The sequence below is a fragment of the Xiphophorus couchianus genome, chromosome 16, assembly GCF_001444195.1.
Source record: "Xiphophorus couchianus chromosome 16, X_couchianus-1.0, whole genome shotgun sequence".
Taxonomy (NCBI): domain Eukaryota; kingdom Metazoa; phylum Chordata; class Actinopteri; order Cyprinodontiformes; family Poeciliidae; genus Xiphophorus; species Xiphophorus couchianus.
In genome coordinates, this window is record NC_040243.1 from 19,033,022 (window position 1) to 19,053,359 (window position 20,338).

The 20,338-nt window shown below is 40.6% G+C and overlaps 1 protein-coding gene and 1 long non-coding RNA gene across 2 annotated transcripts; one reads left to right on the forward strand and one right to left on the reverse strand.

The window, feature by feature from the left end:
• The first annotated feature begins 1,752 nt into the window (after nucleotides 1-1,752).
• On the forward strand, nucleotides 1,753-2,435 carry LOC114160434 (uncharacterized). Its single transcript, XR_003598758.1, has 2 exons — nucleotides 1,753-2,276; nucleotides 2,367-2,435. It is a non-coding gene; the product is annotated as an uncharacterized LOC114160434 (long non-coding RNA).
• A 3,449-nt stretch (nucleotides 2,436-5,884) lies between these two features.
• cdc42ep1b (CDC42 effector protein (Rho GTPase binding) 1b) lies at nucleotides 5,885-19,045 on the reverse strand. Its single transcript, XM_028043032.1, has 4 exons — nucleotides 18,846-19,045; nucleotides 11,743-12,205; nucleotides 10,398-10,948; nucleotides 5,885-7,032 (listed from the first exon to the last, which is right to left on the reverse strand). Exons 3-4 carry the CDS (start codon nucleotides 10,849-10,851, stop codon nucleotides 6,449-6,451), a joined length of 1,038 nt encoding a protein of 345 aa, XP_027898833.1. The 5' UTR covers nucleotides 10,852-10,948; nucleotides 11,743-12,205; nucleotides 18,846-19,045; the 3' UTR covers nucleotides 5,885-6,448.
• Nucleotides 19,046-20,338: the final 1,293 nt, after the last annotated feature.

The following is a 20,338-nucleotide window of genomic DNA, read 5'->3' on the forward strand; positions in this document are numbered from 1 at the left end:
TCTGATTTGCTTACGACTATTACCTTTTCCTTTTTAGCCAGTCAGTAGCACAAATAACATGGAAGTAGAGATTATTTTCTCTCTAAACTCCTGGGCCCACCCTGTTTCAGAAAGCAGGATAAGTGAAAGTTCTTATCCTTTCACTTATAAGAAAGGATAAGTACTTTCTTATAAGTGAAGAAAGTTCACTTGTATGTGCACATCCTGGGTTTTCAGTTTCAGAAAGCCAGATATCTGTTATCTTGAGTAACTTGTTGAATTGAACCAACTCTGGTTGGTAGTACAATTGTTTTGGAAAATTCTGAGTTTGTTCTATCGATTTGCTGAGACCTGGGACAGAAATGGAGTATTATTTTCTGGGGCTGCCTGTACATGTTAGGTGTTATAAATATAATGTTAGAAAACAAATACTCTGCAGAAATCTCTATCAGAAGAGGGTGATCAGACTGCGATTAAATGTTTGATCATAACGTGCTACACCATATTCTGTAACCACTGCATATTGTGACTGTAGGAGGAGCTGTTGCAGTTTTATACCACTTTACCACATAGGCATAATAAAGACTAGAATAAGTTACTGAACTATTGCAGATTTCTGAAACTGTTCTTATACCTTTAATAAAATTTTACTTTTTTGCTTAAGATGAAGGAGAGAGCTAACAGAAATAGTTTGACTGAAATATTTAGTAATTTGCTATAAGAAATGGTTACAGAAAAATACACTGCCTGGCCAAAAAAAAAGTCGCCACCAAAAAATGGTCACACTCTCTAATATTTTGTTGGACCGCCTTTAGCTTTGATTACAGCCCGCATTCGCTGTGGCATTGTTTCAATAAGCTTCTGCAGTGTCACAAGATTTATTTCCATCCAGTGTTGCATTAGTCTTTCACCAAGATCTTATATTGATGATGGGAGAGTCTGACCACTGCACAAAGCCTTCTCCAGCACATCCCAAAGATTCTCAATGGGGTTAAGGTTAGGTACAAGCCTCCTATCGGATAAGTACTGCATAGGCGATTATCTTTCAGCTGGCAACAAGTTATTTAACCCCAGCTGATGCAATGAGTAACTCCTCATTTCTTAAACAACCATGGCAAAAGACACATCCTGTGGTCGTGGAAAAGACGTTAGTCTGTTTAAGAAGGGTCAAATCATTGGCATGCATCAAGCAAAGAAAACATCTAAGGAGATTGCAGAAACTACTAGAATTGGGTTAAGAACTGTCCAACGCATCATTAAAAACTGGAAGGATGGTGGGGAACCATCGTCTTCCAGGAAGAAATGTGGTCGGAAAAAAATCCTGAATGATCGTGATCGGCAATTACTTAAACGTTTGGTCAAATCAAATCGAAGAAAAACAACAGCAGAACTCAGGAGTATGTTTAATTGTGAACGCAAAAGCATTTCCACACGCACAATGCGAAGGGAACTCAAGGGGTTGGGATTGAACAGCTGTGTAGCCGTAAGAAAACCTCTAATCAGTAAGGCTAACCAGAAAAAAAGGCTTCAGTTTGCTAGGGAGCATAAAGATTGGACTCTGGAGGAATGGAAGAGGGTCATGTGGTCTGATAAGTCCAGATTTACCCTGTTCCAGAGTGATGGGCGCATCAGGGTAAGAAGAGAGGCAGGTGAAGTGATGCACCCATCATGCCTAGTGCCTACTGTACAAGCCTGTGGGGGCAGTGCTATGATCTGGGGTTGCTGCAGTTGGTCAGGTCTAGGTTCAGCAACATTGTGTGTCCAAAGTGTGATGTTCACATTGTACTGTTTTCTGTTTGAGCCAATCCTAGTCACGCCCCTCATTTCCATTATTCCTCGCACCTGTGTTGCTTCCTGATAGTCTCCCTTCTTAAACCTCTCTCAGTCGCAACCACGCTGCCAGATTATCGAACGCTTTCAGCAAGTAGTTTTCCAGCACTTTTACCTCGCCCTCATAGCCACGGCCACGCTTTGTTCCTCGGACCTGCCCCTTTTGCCTTGCCCTTGTCGGACTGTTACTATCGCCCTTCTGGATCTCGACCCACGCCTGTTTTAGTTACACCGCTCTCGCCCACTCCCACGGATTCTGCCCTTAGCCCCGATCGTGCATGACCTCGGCCCGTCTGACTAAGGATTCAGATCTGGATTTGGTTCTTCTGCTGCCTAACTAGTTTGTACGCTGCCCTGCATCAGCGCTTCTCTCCCCAGGCACTTCCTGCCGAGCTCTGCGTCAGTGCAGCATCTGCGCTCCTCCTGGTTCCTCAGCCGATCACTTCAGTTACTGATCGCCAAGCCAGGTTAGTGTTCCCTTCACACACACGCAGTAACAGATCCTTTTGTTGCTATTTGTCCAGTCACCGATCTCTCCTCTCCGCCCCCCTTCGCAGTGCTGCAGCGGACGATCCTGCGTGCCCGGTTTAAGCTGCCTTTTAATAAATATCAGAGTTTTCTGCTCACTCCTGTGTCGTGGCTGATTTTCTGGGTCCCTCTAGTGAACCATTACACAAAGAATGAGGTCAGCTGACTACCTGAATATACTGAATGACCAGGTTATTCCATCAATGGATTTTGTCTTCCCAAATGGAACGGGCATATTCCAAGATGACAATGCCAGGATTCATGGGGCTCACATTGTGAAAGAGTGGTTCAGGGAGCATGAGACATCTTTTTCACACATGGATTGGCCACCACAGAGTCCAGACCTTAACCCTAGTTAAATCCAGGTGGCGACTTTTTTTTTGGCCAGGCAGTGTATACAATAGTTTACCGTTTCAGTGATCTTACCTGTTGAGAAATTGACAGGTAAGCTGTATGTTTGTAGGAAAAAAAATAGGTAAATGTTCTCAAATGTTCCCTTCAGGCTAACTCAATCAACAGCTAAATGACAACATAAAAAATTTACCTTATAATTAAAAATGGAACGGGACAGAGTGAAAAAGGAAGAACAGCATTCTGTGGCATTGAGTATAACGGCTGACATGTGGACATCTGTGAACATGGAGGCTTACTTGGCTCTTACTAGTCACTACATTAACGAGAACTTGCAGTTGTGTACATCTGTGTTGGGTGTGCAATACTTCCCACAAAGTCACACTGCTGACAATTTGACCCAAGTCAAAAGGGGCAATGTGGCATGATGGAGGATTGCGCCATAACATTAAGTAAAGTGTCTCGTGACCGACGCAGTGCCAAACATGATTACATCCACTAGAGAGCTCCAAATTCAGCACTCAATTTGCATAGCACATAGTTTCAATTTATTAGTTAGAAAATAATGTGATCAGATCCCCACACTTACATCCCTCAGACACAAAACCAGGCACATTGTCACATACTTCATATCAAGCACTACAGCCAAGGAGAAGGTTGCTCAAGTGCAGCAACAGATGAGACAACCAGCCCTGAAACTTATCAGTGAGGTGCAACATGCTGGAACAGCACATATGAAACGCTGTCAATGTATCTCTGGCTTCTCTAAAAACAGATTTGACTCCACTTACAGCTGATGAGTATACCATCATAGGAGAAACACTTGCTTGCTCCTTTCCATCAAGCAACAGTGGAGTTGTCTGAAGAGAGGCGAGTGTCAGGGTCAAAGCTCATCCCGATGTTGAAAATGCTCCATCTTGCACGAGAGCATAATGTTGCAACCTTTGGCCGCCATACACCTACATGAACACCTGAAGAGTTGAGTCACAGACACTGCTTCCAATCTGGAGTCATTAAGTGTGTTGACCATAGCAACACTTCTTGAACCCCGATTTAAATCACTCGGGTTCTGCAGTTCCTCCAAGTGCATCATTGAGGCCATCAACAGACCACGGTCAGAACGTGAATCTGTAATCAAATTCACAAATGAACCTCAGCCGGGAACCTCTTCACAACAACTGTCTGCATCCACTTTATTCATGTTATTCAGCATTATTTGTTGTTTGAAAACCATCTACTAAAATGTCCATTCCTTGTTTTTTTAAATAACCTTTGGCAACATCTTGTCATGGAAGTGGGCAGGCAGACCTAAAGTGCCACAGCTGATGCCATCCAGGAGGTGCAGAGAGGGCAATATTACTGGGTACCAGGATCCTCTGAGATACTGGGACAACCAAAAGACAATCTATCTAAACCTCTTCCACCCAGAGGTTGCGCTATACTTTTTTGTTGTCCATCATTTTGACTGACAGCATAAAAAAACAAAGTCTTCCAGCTCCATTTCTTAAAACCACAGGGTGACTTAAGTTCAAATCTTCAGTGTCAGAGCCACCTGTGCTTTAGTTGTGCAGCACATTAACCTTGTTACAGTCTAATTAACTTCTGCACCTTTATTTCCTCGAGATTAACCGCATGCGCCTCTGTTTATCCTATAAATAGATTCACACAACATTGCATTTTCTTTCATTTTTCTCTGTTCTGTATGTACTGGAGACTGGAATTAAACGCGCCAATTCAACCAAAGTTTGGAATGCGCTTCTGAACCAGTCGCGTTCCAACGTGTCCAATCCATCACTCTTTAACACGCTGTCAGCTCCCTGTCAGCAAGATGCATTTAATTCAGTGACCATGAGATAATATTCAGAAAGGATGTTTATTATATACATTTTTTATGAAGTTTATAATGTCTGTACATGTGCACCAGTCAAGGGTGTGAATTATAACCTGTGAAAATAGGGAAAATATTCCTTTAACATGATCTCTGCTTCCACCTTTCCTTACAATTTCTTTGAACTCTTGCCTCATCTGTGCCGACTGAGCCTGTATTTTCTACAGCTGGAGAAGTTGCATCAAAAAAGGGCAACAGAGGCTTTTGTGTTATGATACATAGTCACATTATTTATTGATTTATCAAAAAATATGAAATATATTTTAAACTTAAAGGAAGATATGAAACTATTGTATATAAAATACGACTTAAATTATATTATATATTATATTATTGTATATAATAGGTCGTCAAATCATCATTTGACAGTTTCAACTAGGTGACCTGTAGGGATTTTTAAGGTGCAGCGAGTGTCAGTATTCAGTGATACAGTATCAATACAGTTGGGCAATGTGTCAAAACGCTGCATAACGCCTCGTTAACCAATCACTACTAAAACCTCTGGTGGAAAAAGCAAGAAAACACAATAATAATAATAAAAAAATAAAATTTTCTGCCTCTTGAAATTAAAATACTCTTCTTGGAAAGGCAGAATTTTTATCAGACTCAGCATAACATTGAAGGTAAACACTCAAAAATACACAAAATACACTCGCCTTCTGGGCCGCTGCACAGACCACAGCAGAATGTGTTTAGTCAGAAATTTGTTTCTGTTTAGCCAGAAATCGTCTGGATTCTTCTTTTTAATGCATCGTCCCCTAACAAACTCCTCCTCCTGTCTATTGCCGTCATCCAATGTGAGGAAGAGGAAAAAGGAAGCGAAGATTGTTTTTTACCAAGAGAAATTGACAAATAAGCTAAATGACAACATAAAAAAGTTACCTTAAAATGCAAAAGGATAATTTTTATTTTTACAAATTAAATCTTAATCTGAGATTTAATTTTCCACATTAAATCTTAACCTTAAGTGAATCCTTAGTTTAAGTGAAACTTAAGGTTAAGTTTGCCACAAACTTAACCTTAAGTTTGGTTAAGTTTTGGTTAAGTGTCTATGAAAAACACAGTATTTCATATATATATATATACTGTATATATTTACTGTATATACAGTACAGACCAAAAGTTTGGACACACTTTTTCATTGAATTCAATGAGAATTCAACAGTATATATATATATATATATATATATATATATATATATATATATATATATATATATATATATATACTGTATATACAGTACAGACCAAACGTTTGGACACACTTTCTCATTGAATTCAATGAGAAAGTATGTCCAAACGTTTGGTCTGTACTGTATATATATTTCTTGTGTATATCATATCTTACTATACAAACAGATATGTATGGGACGTGTATTGTCCTGTATCCTGTGAGCCTTCTTTACTTAAGCTACTTCATCTCAACAAAGCTGACCTAATATCAGTGATTTCAAGCTGAGTAGAGAAATACTTTTTAATTTATTCAATGGTAAACCAATAAAATATTACAATAAACAACAACTCTGTTTACAAATTAATTGTTAAATGTGTGAATTAAATCATGGAAGAGTAGAATGTCCAAATTTCCTAAATATACATTTTACAAGAAGTTATCACTGGATAAATGTACAAAAGTTATTTATAAAATGTACATATCAGTATGAACATAAACATATTGATCTCATACAAGTTTTTCCAACCACTTGCAAACACTTCAAATCAAAAGTGTTTTCTGACCGTTGTACTTTCATAGTGTTAGCTGATATATCACAACTACAGTGAAAGAAACCAGATGGGCAAAAGTTAAAGACTAATAAAGAATGTTAAAGTGAAGAGACATCCAGATTTCTAGACAGTTATTATTCTTAATGTCTAAACTTTGATCTCTTCCTCCTCCTCAGATAAACCATGTGCTGTTTTTTGGCTCGTCCTCGTTCCTCTGGTGAAGGATCCTCCACCGTAATGTCTGGCGAGGACATCCGCCGCCCTCTGGAACCTCTCTGCCTCGATGGCCGATTCCTCCTTGTGAGAAGAACAGGAAGTGACATCAGGCGTCCTCACAGACCCCCGGTCCTCCTTACGCTCCTTCCAGGTAGAGATAACTCTCCCGTTCACTTTGGAGCTAAAAGACACGCTGCACTGGGACGGGTTGGGGGAACTCGCTGTCGGGGTCTGAACCGGTGTCTCTGTCAGAGAGCTGGTGTCAGCTTTATCCTCTTCCTCCTCTTTCTCGCCTGCTGCTTGGCTGTGATTGGATACCTGCAGAGAGCTGGGGTTGTCAATCAAAGCCAACACCTCAGTCATTAGAGAAGGTCCGAGGTCGACGGTGAAGGAGGCCAGAGAGTCAGAGCGAGTCAACGCGTTGTCTGCTGGAGACGTTCTCCACACGTCGCCATCTTGAATCTGTCTGTCAAGTCGAGAGACTCGAGGCAGAGTCAGGAATCCAGACTGGAGACCTGGAAAGAGAAAATGAAAGCAAATGCCGGTTTAAGCTTGTATTTAAATTAAGGGATTTCTTTTTCAATACAAACTTAGTTTAAAGAAAACGTGTTATATAGTGGTAGGTTAGTTTAAATCATATTTCTCTGACCGGTTCCAGTTTGTCCGTGCTGTGGTAAATCTAGTTCATGCAACATGAGTTAATTATTGAGAACTACAGGGTTTAGTGCTTGGGTAAATTTACCTTCACACCTGTCTTTTTACATAAGACATAAAAAATGTTCACGTTTTTGGACCTGAGACAACTTAGAATGAGACAAGTTAGGCAGTCACATACAATGGATGCATTAATTTAAGACAAATAACTTGATGTCACAGTGGGGCGACATGAATAAACACAGCAGTTGGCATCTTTAACAAAACTTAAATTATAGGTGCTGAGATAGATAGAAGACAATGTGTGTGTTGCCCTTTAACCTATTGATATTGATACCTTGGTATTTGTCTTCAGTCAGCACATACTGATTCAATCCCATAATAATAAAAGTTTCAAGATAACCTTTTATTACTTAGTCATGATTATTCTTCCCACAAGGGTTGTAGAAAGCTTCTAGACCTGATTATCTTATTTCCTTATGATCCAAATACCAATAATTACCCATCAGGCGTCAGGACAAGCTTATCAGTCTAACCAAGTTATTTCTAAGTTACATGTTTATTATTTTTTAAATCCTGTTAAAATATTTGGGACACCTTTTTTTAAAGTATAACTAAAGATGGAGGTCAACTCAACTCATTCATAAGCCTACCAGAAGATTGGCTGAAAACTGAAATTGAAAATTATATTACATTAATGTATTTTTATTACATTAGTAGTACATATCCTGTTAAATGAAACCTTTTTTTAATAAGGAGGAATTAAACACCACCTCTATTAAGATGTACATTGTTATAGTGTTTAGAGGAACCATTGAGACTAAAGGCTTCATTCCCTCCAGTTCAGTTCATTGTGGGGCTGCAGCTTTAGTAGATTGTCTCCTCTGGCTGGAAGAGTTTCAAGTTTAAGTTTATGCAAACTGGGTGGAGAGCCATATCTGACTTCCTGTTGATGCTGGATAGTAGTGAGTTTCATGTTTTGTGTTGTGGAGCTCTGATTGGTAGCCTGTACCTATAAACAAGAATATGTAAGGCATCATTATTTGACCCAGAAATTAATAAGTAAATGTGAAAACCGTTAACATTAAGAACAGCACACTCTTTACAGACATTTGCTGTACATTGTGGATGTCATAAAATAGACAAAGAAACTATTTGGGTTTTTGCTCAGCAGTGCAGCTGTCTGACCAGAAGGTGGCGGTATAAACCAAGAGTTTAAGGGTTTCCCACTGTGTCATCCTGACGGGGCTAAACTCGCAGGTTTCAACGTCACAACTGTCTGGTCATAAATAATAAACATTTCAGATAGATATCACACTACTTAAAGAGAGTCGGAAAACAATAACTGTATGAAGGAAATCTCAAATTATCAAATTCACATAAATCTCATCAAATAATGTCACATATGAACAGTTCGAGGTAAATATGGTTGCAAACGAAACCAAGTAATTATAAAACATTAAACAAACACAACTATCCCCAAGATCTCTGCCTCTCTCTGTCCGTCCGATTGGGCTAATTCCTGTTGAGTTGGATAAGAAACTGGGAAAGGGGGCGAGGGGATTTCCATTCCCTACACACAGCTGGCTGACAGGCTCTGATTGGAGAGCAGATGCAACAAATGTTGGGTTTGTGCTCATTTTCTCAGGCCCACACACAAACATGAGAGATGACAGGAAATACCCGGTGAGTTTCTCTCTGCTCAGCGGAACGGTGTTTGTGTTTGTCGGTCTAATCGTGTGCAGGTGTTGCCAAGGTGAACCCAGATGAGTCAAAAGAAGCTGGGATGTTTGCTGGTTGTCTTGGAGGAATGTGGGGGGGAAAGATGTAAAACAAAACGGAGGAGGTGGGTTTCGTCTTCTCTGTTTGCGTCTCCTGACTTTTATAGTTCTGTTTGATGAGTTAGATTTGCTTCGTGTTAAATCACTCTTACAATCTCATACGTTCAGTACTTTGAAAAAGTATTCATACCGCTTTGGCTTTTTCACATTTTCTCCCACGACATCTACAGACTATCAGCTACAAACTGACACCAACTCAAAAAACACTTATTTATGCAGTGGGAGGAAAATACCAGGTATTATATGAATAACAACCTTAAAAGTGTGGCTTGCAATTTAGAAAAGTTCAAAACATCATCCCAAGTTTCCACAAAGCATGACTTAATCCATACATTTCCTGCGACTGACTGCTAACTTTTCGAGACATGGCCGTCCACCTTAACTTCCAGGTGGGGGAAGGAGAAAATTAATCAGAGAAGCAGCAAAGAGGTCCATGGTAAATGTGAATGCACTGACAGCCACGTAGCAGATAAAGCAAACATGTAGAGGAAGGTGATCTGGTGATATGAAACAAAAATAGAACCATGTGAACTACACGAAAAACACTGAAACTGGACCACTCCCTGAACACACTATACTGATATTGAAATTTGGAAGTGCTGTGGGTCAGCTTTTCATTAGCAGGTCCATGTTGGTTGATTGGAAATGTAACAAAATGCTGGAAGAAAACCTGTTGGAGGCTGAAAAAGACTTGAGACCGAGACAAAAGTTCACCTTCCAGCTGCACACCGATCCAAACGAGAGCCATGTGTTAGATTGGCCTAGCCAAAGGCCAGACCTAAATCCAACGGATAATCGGTGGCAAGACCTGAAAATTTCTACTTAAAGATTATCTTCATCCAACCGGACTGATCTAAGATTCAGTGAAAACTTTCAGTGGTGTGAATACTTTTGTAAGCTAAATGTCTTTTCAGCATCTCTGGGTTTTTCTTGTAAATTTTTATGCACAATGTTTTATCACTTGCTTTCACAAGAAGCATTGCTGCCTTTCAGAGAATCAGTTGTTCATTATTATCTTCACTGTCTTTAATAACTAACACCTGCAGGTTGTAAAACCCGCTGAAAGAAATGTCAAAAGTCCTCCTGAAAGTTGATGCCGACTTAAGACCGTAAAAGGTTTGGCCTGACTTGCTCTGACAGTGTTGATAATCTGACCGATCACGTTCTTTCACTTACCAGTGACGACCCATTTCATTAATCTTGATTTATTTGTTATGAAATAATCCTTGACACTGAGGATCATGCTTCATCGTCTAGTAAAACTATCATGTTTGAGTATGATCTCAACCTTTAGTATCTCTGCTCACTTCTAATGAAGATAATCCCCCTCTGTAAGATCCTTAACACCAATCCCATGCTGGCACGGATTATCTGTCTTATCTCACCATATGTGCAGAAGGAGTCATCCGCCGAGCCCATGGAGTTGGGGAACAGCGCCCTCTGCAGGCATCCGTTCACAGAGTCTATGTTCAGCTGAGGCAAAGAGATGGCGTTTTTAATGATGGGTGAGATGTCCGGAGGCGGGGACGACAGGTCCCGGGAGCCGCCCCGGGGCCGCGGCACAGAGGTCCTCCGCACGTGGCGGAAGGTGCGCGTAAAGAAGCCGGTGGACTTGGAGCTGCTCGCAGAGTCCGGGCTCCCCGGCTCCCGGATGCCGCCGTAGTTGCTGAGGAAGGACGTGTCGCCGAACACGTCGCCGCCGCGGCCCACGTGCATGGTGTGTCGGAAGTCCCCGAGCGGGGGGCTGATCATGTCCACCGAGAGGTCGCTCTTGAAGCGACGCTTCCCCTGAGAGCCAGACACCAGGCCTTTGATTCCTGGCAGCTTCCCCAGACTCATGGTGGAAGAAAAAGTTGTGTAAAATCCCTTTTAAAATGACTGGTTGTGTCTTGAGTTTGAGTTCATGTCAGTCAAGTTTAGAAAATATTTGGCTCCACTGTAAAACCAGAGAGAAAGAAACCAAATCAGTCAAGGACAGGAAGCATAAATGTTCAGCTGTTCAAATATTAAATCCATTCTTCATACATTCACTGCGCTTCCCGCTGCTTCTCTTTATGATCCGCGCCGTGGGATGGCAACACGGCCACTCTGTCTGCTTATATGCTTTTCTCTCTTCCCTGCACATCTTTCCCAAACAACCCAACTCCCTTTTCTCCTGCTCAGCAGCAGCTTTCAGTCACGACAGCATAACAAAGAGGAGAAATTACAAGGCCGCGCCGGGTCTCCTCTGGTTACCACAGTCCGTGCGGTTGGAGAGTTGTGGTCCGTCAGGGCACCGGGTATATTTGGTTCAGTGGATGGCTGCCCAGACATACACAATCCAACCGCATGTGTACATACACCAAAAGCTTGCTGTAAGATGAAGGCAATAAAAAAAGACTTGCGTTTACTCTTAATTCTATATTTTGTAGACATCGGGAACTTAACTGATCTCAGTTGGAGTTCGCCGCCTTAAGAGGATCACCTCCCCAGGAACGTGCGCGGCCTTTTACCCAAACCTACGAAAGTTTCTTGTGGTTAAACGTCATCTTCAGGAGGCGGGCCAGCTTTCTTGCTGAAAGTTAAGCAACTCTTAAGAGAAAATGTAAAGAATCTTACAAAGTGCAGCGCAGTTTTCTCTCCTTACTCTTATGTTATTAACCTACAAACACTTTATACGTTTTTTCTTTCCTTGTACGATTACAGCACGCTTGAAATTTCCTACAAACAAAGAAATAAATAATTCCTTACTGTAAGTGAGGCCTGGTCACAAAGTCCAGCAAGACCTTCAGTGTCTCTCTGTCAGACCAAGGTGAAAAGGCAGGGGTCCATAATCACATGCTGAAAAGCATCCATGTGTAGCACCATGCAGTCTGTCAGGACATCCTGTCGCTTCTCTTCTCAGTCCACCGCTTCCTCTGCACCAAAGATCCAAGTCCGCGCCGAATCAAAACCGTCACAGAAGAATTTGGACGCGCCGTCGTAAAGCGTTTAAATCTAGGAACTGTTTTGTCTGCATCGTCCTGGAAGAACAGCAAAACTCCCCCCAGGATTGTTCGTTGGCCTGGATTAGCAGCTAATCCTCTCTGTGTGTCTCCCCTCCCTGCCCCGACTCCCTCGATCGGTGGCTGCCTTCTTCAATCCACTTAGTCCCTCAGAGTTTTCCAGGTGGCGGCGGGGGGCCTCTGTTTTCATTTAGTTCACATTAGGAAGGCTAAAGACCAGAGAGAGAAAAGGAGAGAGCAGTCAGTGGTTTATCAGGGCAAAGGCAAGGAGCATTCAGGCAAACATAAAAACATTAGGAAACTTTGGTCTGATTGATGCTTTTTCACTGTAAAACAAACCTGACAGTGTAAGAGGCTTAAGTTGGGGTCTCTTGCCAGATTTCATAATGTTACATAGTTTACAATTAGGCTTATTTAACCAATGAGAGAGATGGTCAACAAAAAAGTTACTTGACGCAGCTCCTTTTGAGTTTCTCACTTCTCCTGATGTACATTTTGAATTATTCTGTTTATGCAATCCAAAGGCCATGCTGTTTTGTTATTCCTGGTCAATGTTTTTGCTGGAGAAATGAAAATAAGGAAACGGTGCTAAGCTCCAAACACGTGACCTGTCCAGGACACGGCCAGAGTTGGATTAACGTCTCAGGGTGTTTTAATTCACAAGCCGGAGATGCAACCCGGTCGATCTTTAAATTGTGATGCAACAACTTTTAAATCCTCTTGCAGGACTTTTAGCTAATCTGCTTTTTATATTGTTTTAGGGACGCCCCTATGATTTTAAGTATACTATTGGTAAAGGAGAAGTTGCAAGTACTCCACTCCCATTACGTATTGACACCCAATACGTAATGGTCTGCTGCATCATTGTATACGTCCCTAAGCAAAGATGCACCCAAAAAAATAATTTTTTGACTTGAATCTGCTCATCTCCAGCTGGAAACTCAATAATTAAATTGTCCTCCGATCAGTAAACACAACAACTATAAGCGCTGACAGATTGTGATCTCAGCAACCCTCTTTAGCGTGAAGTGAAAAGATTATGGTATGAAATCAAAGGAAGCTATTTCAAGTACAGTAAGATGTTCCAAAATCTGAGAAGTAAGAATATATTCAATAGCAAACTGTTTTCTACCCAATTTTTTCCCAAATTTAAACTTCTGTCGACATTATAATAGACATTTGTCACGGTTCGCAGAATAGGTGGAGCACAGTTCAGACCAGGCTGTGCTGCATGCCAAGACGTTTGATTGCAGAACATATAAGAGACAATCCATGAGCCACTGAAAAGCGATAACTGATTAAATTATTTTGCATGATAATGAAAGAAATATACCATAAAATCAACTGATTACAGAGTGAATATATGCATCGGCTGCTTCACATACAGCCAACAACCGGCCTCACATGATGGAATAAAAAGAGAAGTAGAGACAAGAGGAAGATAATTAGTCATTCAAAGCAATTCACACTTCTGAGAGGCTGAACTGTTTAGGACAAAATAGGGAGAAATGCACCACAGATAATCAATTATTGATCATTTCCATTAAGGTTTTGTGGGAACGAAAAGCATCTGTGCTGATTGTAACTAAAAAAAGATTTAAGTGCAAAAAAAGTTAGCCGTCTTTTAACCTGATCTTCTTGTTACAGCTGCAGTAGTGGATCTCATGTCACCATGAGCCGAATGAAAAAATAAATCCATCCCCAGAGTGCTGGGAAGCTCTGAAGCTAAGCGGACATGTGCTGTATCAATCACCTCATCAGTCGATTTGGCTGATCGTCTTGACTGTCTGCCGGAAATATCTTTCCAACTGTGAGGCCTGGAAAGCACAGGAACGTTCAACCTTCAGTCTGTCAGAAAAATCAGGAGTTTACGGCGTGGTTGACCGAGCGAGGTCAGACTGATGAGTCCCAGCTGATCTGGAGGATTGAAACGTCGCGTAGCAGGGACACAAAGGAACTCCATGTGAATCCATGGAAACCCAGACATTATTCATTTAAACTAAACAATACCAAACATAACAACAATTACTTGTAAAATTGTAGACTGACATAGTGTTCAATAACTATGGACATTTTCAATTGAAAATATTTTATATGGGCAGTATTATGTGAAATCGACTTTTTTGAGCTTTACTTCATGTTATATTATTAATCCTTCATCAGAAACCTACCTGGAGAGTGTTTTTGATTGTTTCATGACTATTTAAGAAATCCAGTAATCTCCAATGGCAACCATTGGCAATCTAATGGCAACCATTCAGCTTGGCAAAACGCCCGGGTGGACCTAGCCCCGCCTTCATGGACGAAGCTCCTCCTCAGAGCTGCAGTTTTCGGGCTTTTGCCTCACAGACCAGCCCTCCCCTGCAACTTCCCCACTCCGCTCCTTCAGACTAGCCAGCGGTAATTAGCAAACACCTGGTGGAACTAGGCATCAGCTGAGTTCATTATAGGACATACTTCTCATTGAAATGCTGGTAAAAATGTCGTTAACAGATTAATAGAGTGCTTTTATGATGAATTCCTGAAGGTGGAGTTTTAGAAAAAGCAGGAGATTTTAAAGAGACTGGAGCCCAATTTCAAATTTCTTTTAAGTCATATTTTATCTGCACAACATTTTTATAGCAACTGAAGTTAACATAGTTACATGATAAAACACAAACTTCAGCCTTTTGAAAGGCTAAAGTCACCTGGAACAGTGTGCATCTGAGTATCATGTAAGCTTAGTCCTCTCTAAGGATTTATTTACACTCCAACAAGTTCAGGAATATGAAAAAAAGTTTCCTATTTCCTTTGGAATACATTTTTAAGCTACATTTAAGAGAATGTAACTTGTAATTCACAGATTTTTTAACAACTTAATTGACTGGTTCTCACTTTCTACTCTCCGTTCCAAATTCCTCTCCCCTCATTTCAGCTCTCCGTGTGACTTTTCTCCTTCCCAAGTCATTTTGTGTGCAGTAAAACTTAACCATAACTGCTCCTTTAAACTGCGAAACTAGCACATTAATTCACTTTGGGAACTTCATTCCCCAAATTGGTCCTGTTAGAAACACAGAGAAAGTCATTAAGGTCTGTCAGACATGGTGTTTATCTCCAAACTGTACCTGCAGGCGCCCCATAAACAAGCCTCAGAGCAGACATGGAGGTCGGAGGCCATGATGGCAAAGGCATGCAAATAAACTATGTGACATTTCTACCTTCTAAAATGTGCTTCTACTTCCTTTTCTTTTTTTTTTGTCTGTCGCTTAAATCAGACTTGCTGTCATTTGTTTCTATCTTCCTCTCAGGCACACACACACACACCCGTCAAACATACTTCCCTTTTCATGCATTTTTCTACTGCTTTAAGCAAACAACTTGTGCTACGGAACCAGAAACGGCAGAACAGAGCGCTGTTGATATTTCTGGGTTTGCCCAGGCATGTCAGTGAGGACCGCACAAACAGATGCAGGTCACCGCTGCCGTCGGCCAGCTCCGGCCCCGTTTGCTCTGGTCCGACTGGAGGCACGGCACCAGCTAGCTGTGGTTGAGGTCAGAATGCCCTGACCACTATGCAGAGCTCAAAAATACAGCAGTTTATAGGAATCTGCTGCTCCGACGTGGCGATGCATTTTTCTGTCCGGCCTCAGGCTTGTAAAAACACTTGACATATGGCTCCAGACTGGATATATTTAAATATCTCTACCATACAGAGATTTAAATTTATGCCTTTTTGTTTTGGAAAAGAGCTCAGACAGATTTTATGGAGCGTGTCTGTTAAAGGGGTTGTGTTATGTGTTTTCCAGCCATATAGTATCGATTTATACCACAATCAAGTGGGTATGTTACCTTCAATTTTTATAAAAATGACTTAAAATAAATTTGACTTAGTAATTTGATACCTTGAAATTGGGCCTCTGTCTCTTTAAGAAGCTCCTGCTCTTCCTGAATCTCCGCCTTCAGGAAATCATCACAACATGGCTCCTCTATTAATCCTTTAACAATGATTTTGTCAGCGTTGCTCTGAGAAGTAGCTCCTATAATGAGCTCAGCAGATGCGCAGCTCCACCAGGTGTTTGCTAATTGCTGCTGGCTAGTCTGAAGGAGCTGAGTAAGGGGATGTTGTAATCAAGGTGAAGTACAGGGTTATTTTTTCCACAATGCATTACGTTTTGCATATAAATGTGTACAGTCAGGCATGTAGGCATTTATTTTTTGATATTTGTTACTATCGGAGGAAAGGGAGCTGAATACAAATCACGGTTCTCTTTTCTGCAATGTGACAACATATGAAAAAGTTCAGCAGGTATAAAGTGTTTTTCAAATCGCTGCACCTGTGAAAAATTTCAGATATCAGTCTCTCTATCCGGAGCAACACCCGCTTCACGCTGCAAAGCACCGAAAAGTGACTTGACACATGCGTCGGATCGGAACTGGCACTGTAAATGAACTTCCTGTTTCCTCCCCTTCGCGCTTTTATTGATGGTCTGCCGAGTCAACAAAATAGTTCATGAGACAAAAAGGTAAAAAAAAATCCTCTAGACTCCCATGCTGATTTATCTTATCGTACTGTAAAGAAAGCAGAGCAGGAAAGAAAAACACATGTCAGATTTTACAGGGAGGCTCATAGCTGTGCAATCGTTCGCTGGTTTCATAAGCTCTTCTTCTTAAGGCATGAGGGGGTCGGTCAACAAACCACAAGGGGGGAAAAAGGTCAAACATGAGAAAAGTGCAAATATTTCTAAGCTCTTTTAAGAGCTCGGCAGAACAAAGAGTTCGTCTAAATGTCTTGTGCAAACACAAGAGGTGCAGCAAAGATAAACCTGGATCTTCAAAAAGGGTTTTTGCAAAGTCTACGCCCAAAAGCAAAAGATATGTGTTGAACTAGTGCAGTACAACTGACATCCATCCATCCATTTTCTGTTCACCCTTGTCCCTAATGGGGTCGGGAGGGTTGCTGGTGCCCATCTCCAGCTACGTTCCGGGCGAGAGGCGGGGTACACCCTGGACAGGTCGCCAGTCTGTCGCAGGGCAGTACAACTGACATATTGTGCCAAAACGTTGGACTGCCAGTGGAAGAATTAAAGACCGTGCTCTTTAATTCATGCTTTTGAATTAAAGAACATTAAAGCATTTTTTTCTTGCAGTTTAGATAAAATTCAGATTTACTTAGTTTGTTAAATACTTTCTTGCTTTTGTGATAAATTCATCTTACATAAGTTTTAACTTTGTAGCTGTTTTCTGTGTGTCAACATTAAAGTTTACGACTGTACTTTGGAGGGAAATGTATAAAAATCTGTCCTTTCTTTTTAGTCATTATTCTTCATAATGGACACAGGAGAACGTGACATTGAAGCAATGATAGAGTTGAATTAATCTTAAATCTTGAAATAGAGACAAGAAAACTCACTCATATCCACAGTCGGAAATTATTAGGAAGTCTAAATCAACTGATTTTTGATAATTAAACTATAAAAAAATATGTAGCTTTATGTTATTAAAGCTAAAGTTTAATCAGTAATACGTTTATAACAAATTTATGTCAGATCATGATTTCTTGGTTAATGTCAAGTTGTCATAACAAAGACATTTTGAATAACATTAACTTTGTATTAAAAGTGTCATGATTTACCGAATGACACTTTATGACAACAGTCATAAATATTCATGAAGACTTACTCATGTTCATGACAGGTGTTATGTCATGTTTGACGGTATCATGGCAGTCTTATTCACAACCCGTCAAATAAAGTGTTACCACGTTTGCTTCCTGCAACATGCCTCAATCGTTAACTTCTCATAATTCATCCGGTATTTAGTTCTTCTATTCTAATTTTCTGTTTTCTCATCACCTTGTTTTTCTCTGTTCACCTCCACTGGCTTCTCATTTACTGATATTTGTCCTCCTGCAGCAGCTTATACACAACGCTAACAGGAGCACACTTGAATGTGAAGTTGAACTGAATTATTCATAACATCATATCAGTGCTTCAGAAGTTTAGATAAATTAGTGTTTTTGTCTCAAAAGCAGAATCGTGGCCAGATTAGCTGACCAATTATCCATAGCTCTAAGGATCTTGTGCACGTGTGTGTAGGGGTGTGTGTGTGTGTGTGTGTTTGTTTTTAATACCTTGTGGGGGCCATTTTCCTGACACATACTATGCTGTGGGGACCAAAGCCTGGTCCCAACAAGCATGAACGCTGTTTTTGGGTCAGGGGTTATATTTAGGACTAAGGTGTGAATTGAGTTTTGGATAGGGTTAGGTATGTCATGGTTAGGGTTAGGATAGGGGCAAGGGTAAGGTTTAGGCTGTAGAAGAGAATGGAAGTCAATGGAAGGTCCCCACAAAGATAGCCACTCAAACATGTGTGTGTGTGTGTGTGGGGGGATGGGTGTGTGTGTGTGGGTGTGTGGTTTCAATGGAGAAAAGTGAGCTGCCTGGTTGTAGATTTCTACATCTAATACCATACTTCTCATTGCGTCTCATATTACAACTGAATCCAGTCCTGCCTGTTGTAATTTCATAAAACAAGAATCACAATCAAGATTAATGTGATGTTCCAAAAATAAAAAGACTTAATATTGTCACACTAAAACCACACAACTTATTGCTGCTTGTTTTGTGGTGCAAGTTTAGTCTGAGGTTGCGGCATGAACTTCAAATTTCACACAGAATTTTTAAAAGCTAGCATTAGCATGACTGATTGACAGTTTGGTCTTAGCTGCTACTGATTTTATTGCTCTGTTATTTATGCACACAGATGGACTCGAGTGTGTTTTTGCTGAATAAAGGTAAACTCTTTCTGCACAACATCCTGCAGATGACTCTTTAACCTCTGAAATTACAATCAGTTTCTGTTCAGTCCTACCTTAAATAGCTCGGATCGTGATTCTCCTCGCAGTGATCACTTCCCCATCTATTATCTTTGTCCTCCTGCTGGGTTTGCCGCAAGTTTCTGATCAGACCCGAACTTTTCACTGAAGCAGAGCCGCAGTAGAGCAACTCCGCTGCTGCTGCTGCTGCTGCTGCTGACAAGCTGGAGGAGGATGGGAAGAGGAGAAGGAGGCAAAGGAGGAGGAAGAGGTGGTGGAGGGTGGACCCTATGAAACCTCAGTGACTGCATATTAATGAAGGTTTGCATGTTAAAGGGGCAGTGTTATGTGTTTTCCTGCCAAATATATAGTTTCATCTTATACCACAATCAAGTAATTATGTTACCTTCAGTTATAAAATTGCTATATATTTCATATATGACTTAAAATAAATCCAACCAGGCGTTTTGCACAGCTGAATGGTTGCCATGGAGATTAAACGATTACTCAAACAGAATCAGAAAGAATCAAGGTAGTGCTCCAAGTATGTTTTTGATTATGTAATAACTTTATAACACGATGCAAAACTCAAAAAGCTGATTTTATATAACACTTCTGTATTTTATTCCAATTGATTTTTTAAATGGTGAAAACAAATGTGGCATTCTAACTATTCTGGTTCATGCTGACAATATTTGTCCATTTATATGTTAATAATAAAATGGAAGCACATAACAGACTCGATAAAACCAGAATATCAGCATGTATTCAACAGGTTGTTTTTTTTAGCCCTCAGAGAGAGAACAAGTTTTGCTGTATTTGGATTTCTTTTAGGCATAAAATGTCCTTGAAATAGCAACCAGCTTTTTAATATATTTTCAAAGACAGTGGCATGTAAACATTTTCCCTGACAAACACAGCTGGGATGTGGTTTTCATTAGCCTTTGCTAGCAAGAATGAAGTTTAGCATTAGCGCATTTACTGAGCTGGAAAAAGCTCAATCCAAACTTCAAATCTGGATCTAAACTACAACTGCTTATATAAAGGTTCTCAACTTTTACAAAGTTTGAATATTCATTCAGAATATAACCTGCTCAAATACTTCGACTTAAAGTTATCTATTAGACGCAACGCAGAACAAAGGAGCAGAGCTAACAGCTAACCAAAACATCTTTAGCTAACTTTTTCAAAGGAAAGTATCTCAGATTGATAGAATTTAGCAATTATTGAACATTACATTTACAAACTATTACAGTTTATCACAATTTAAACACCTTTATTGGCTAAAACATAATACCATACGAAGTTATTTTTTGCTGTGTACAAAAACTTTCTGTTTTGCTCAAATGTAGCCGTCCAAACAACAGAAGATAGATCAGAACCATAACAGCGTGTCACTCTGAGGTTATCACAGGAGGCAAAGTGCTGAAGAATCACATTCTCATGTCAGGCTGAGGCCTCCAATAATAAACCGCTGTGACTTCCCACACCGCTCTGTTTGTGTGTGGTTGGGCGCATGGTCTCATCTAAAAATGGGTTTTTCTTTCTT

Bases quoted from the DNA above. Each gene is read 5' to 3' on its own strand.
- cdc42ep1b (XM_028043032.1), bottom strand. From the start codon at position 10,851: ATGAGTCTGGGGAAGCTGCCAGGAATCAAAGGCCTGGTGTCTGGCTCT. The intron at 7,033-10,397 runs GTGAGATAAGAC...TTCTCTTTCCAG, and splicing joins TGACTCCTTCTGCACATATG to GTCTCCAGTCTGGATTCCTG.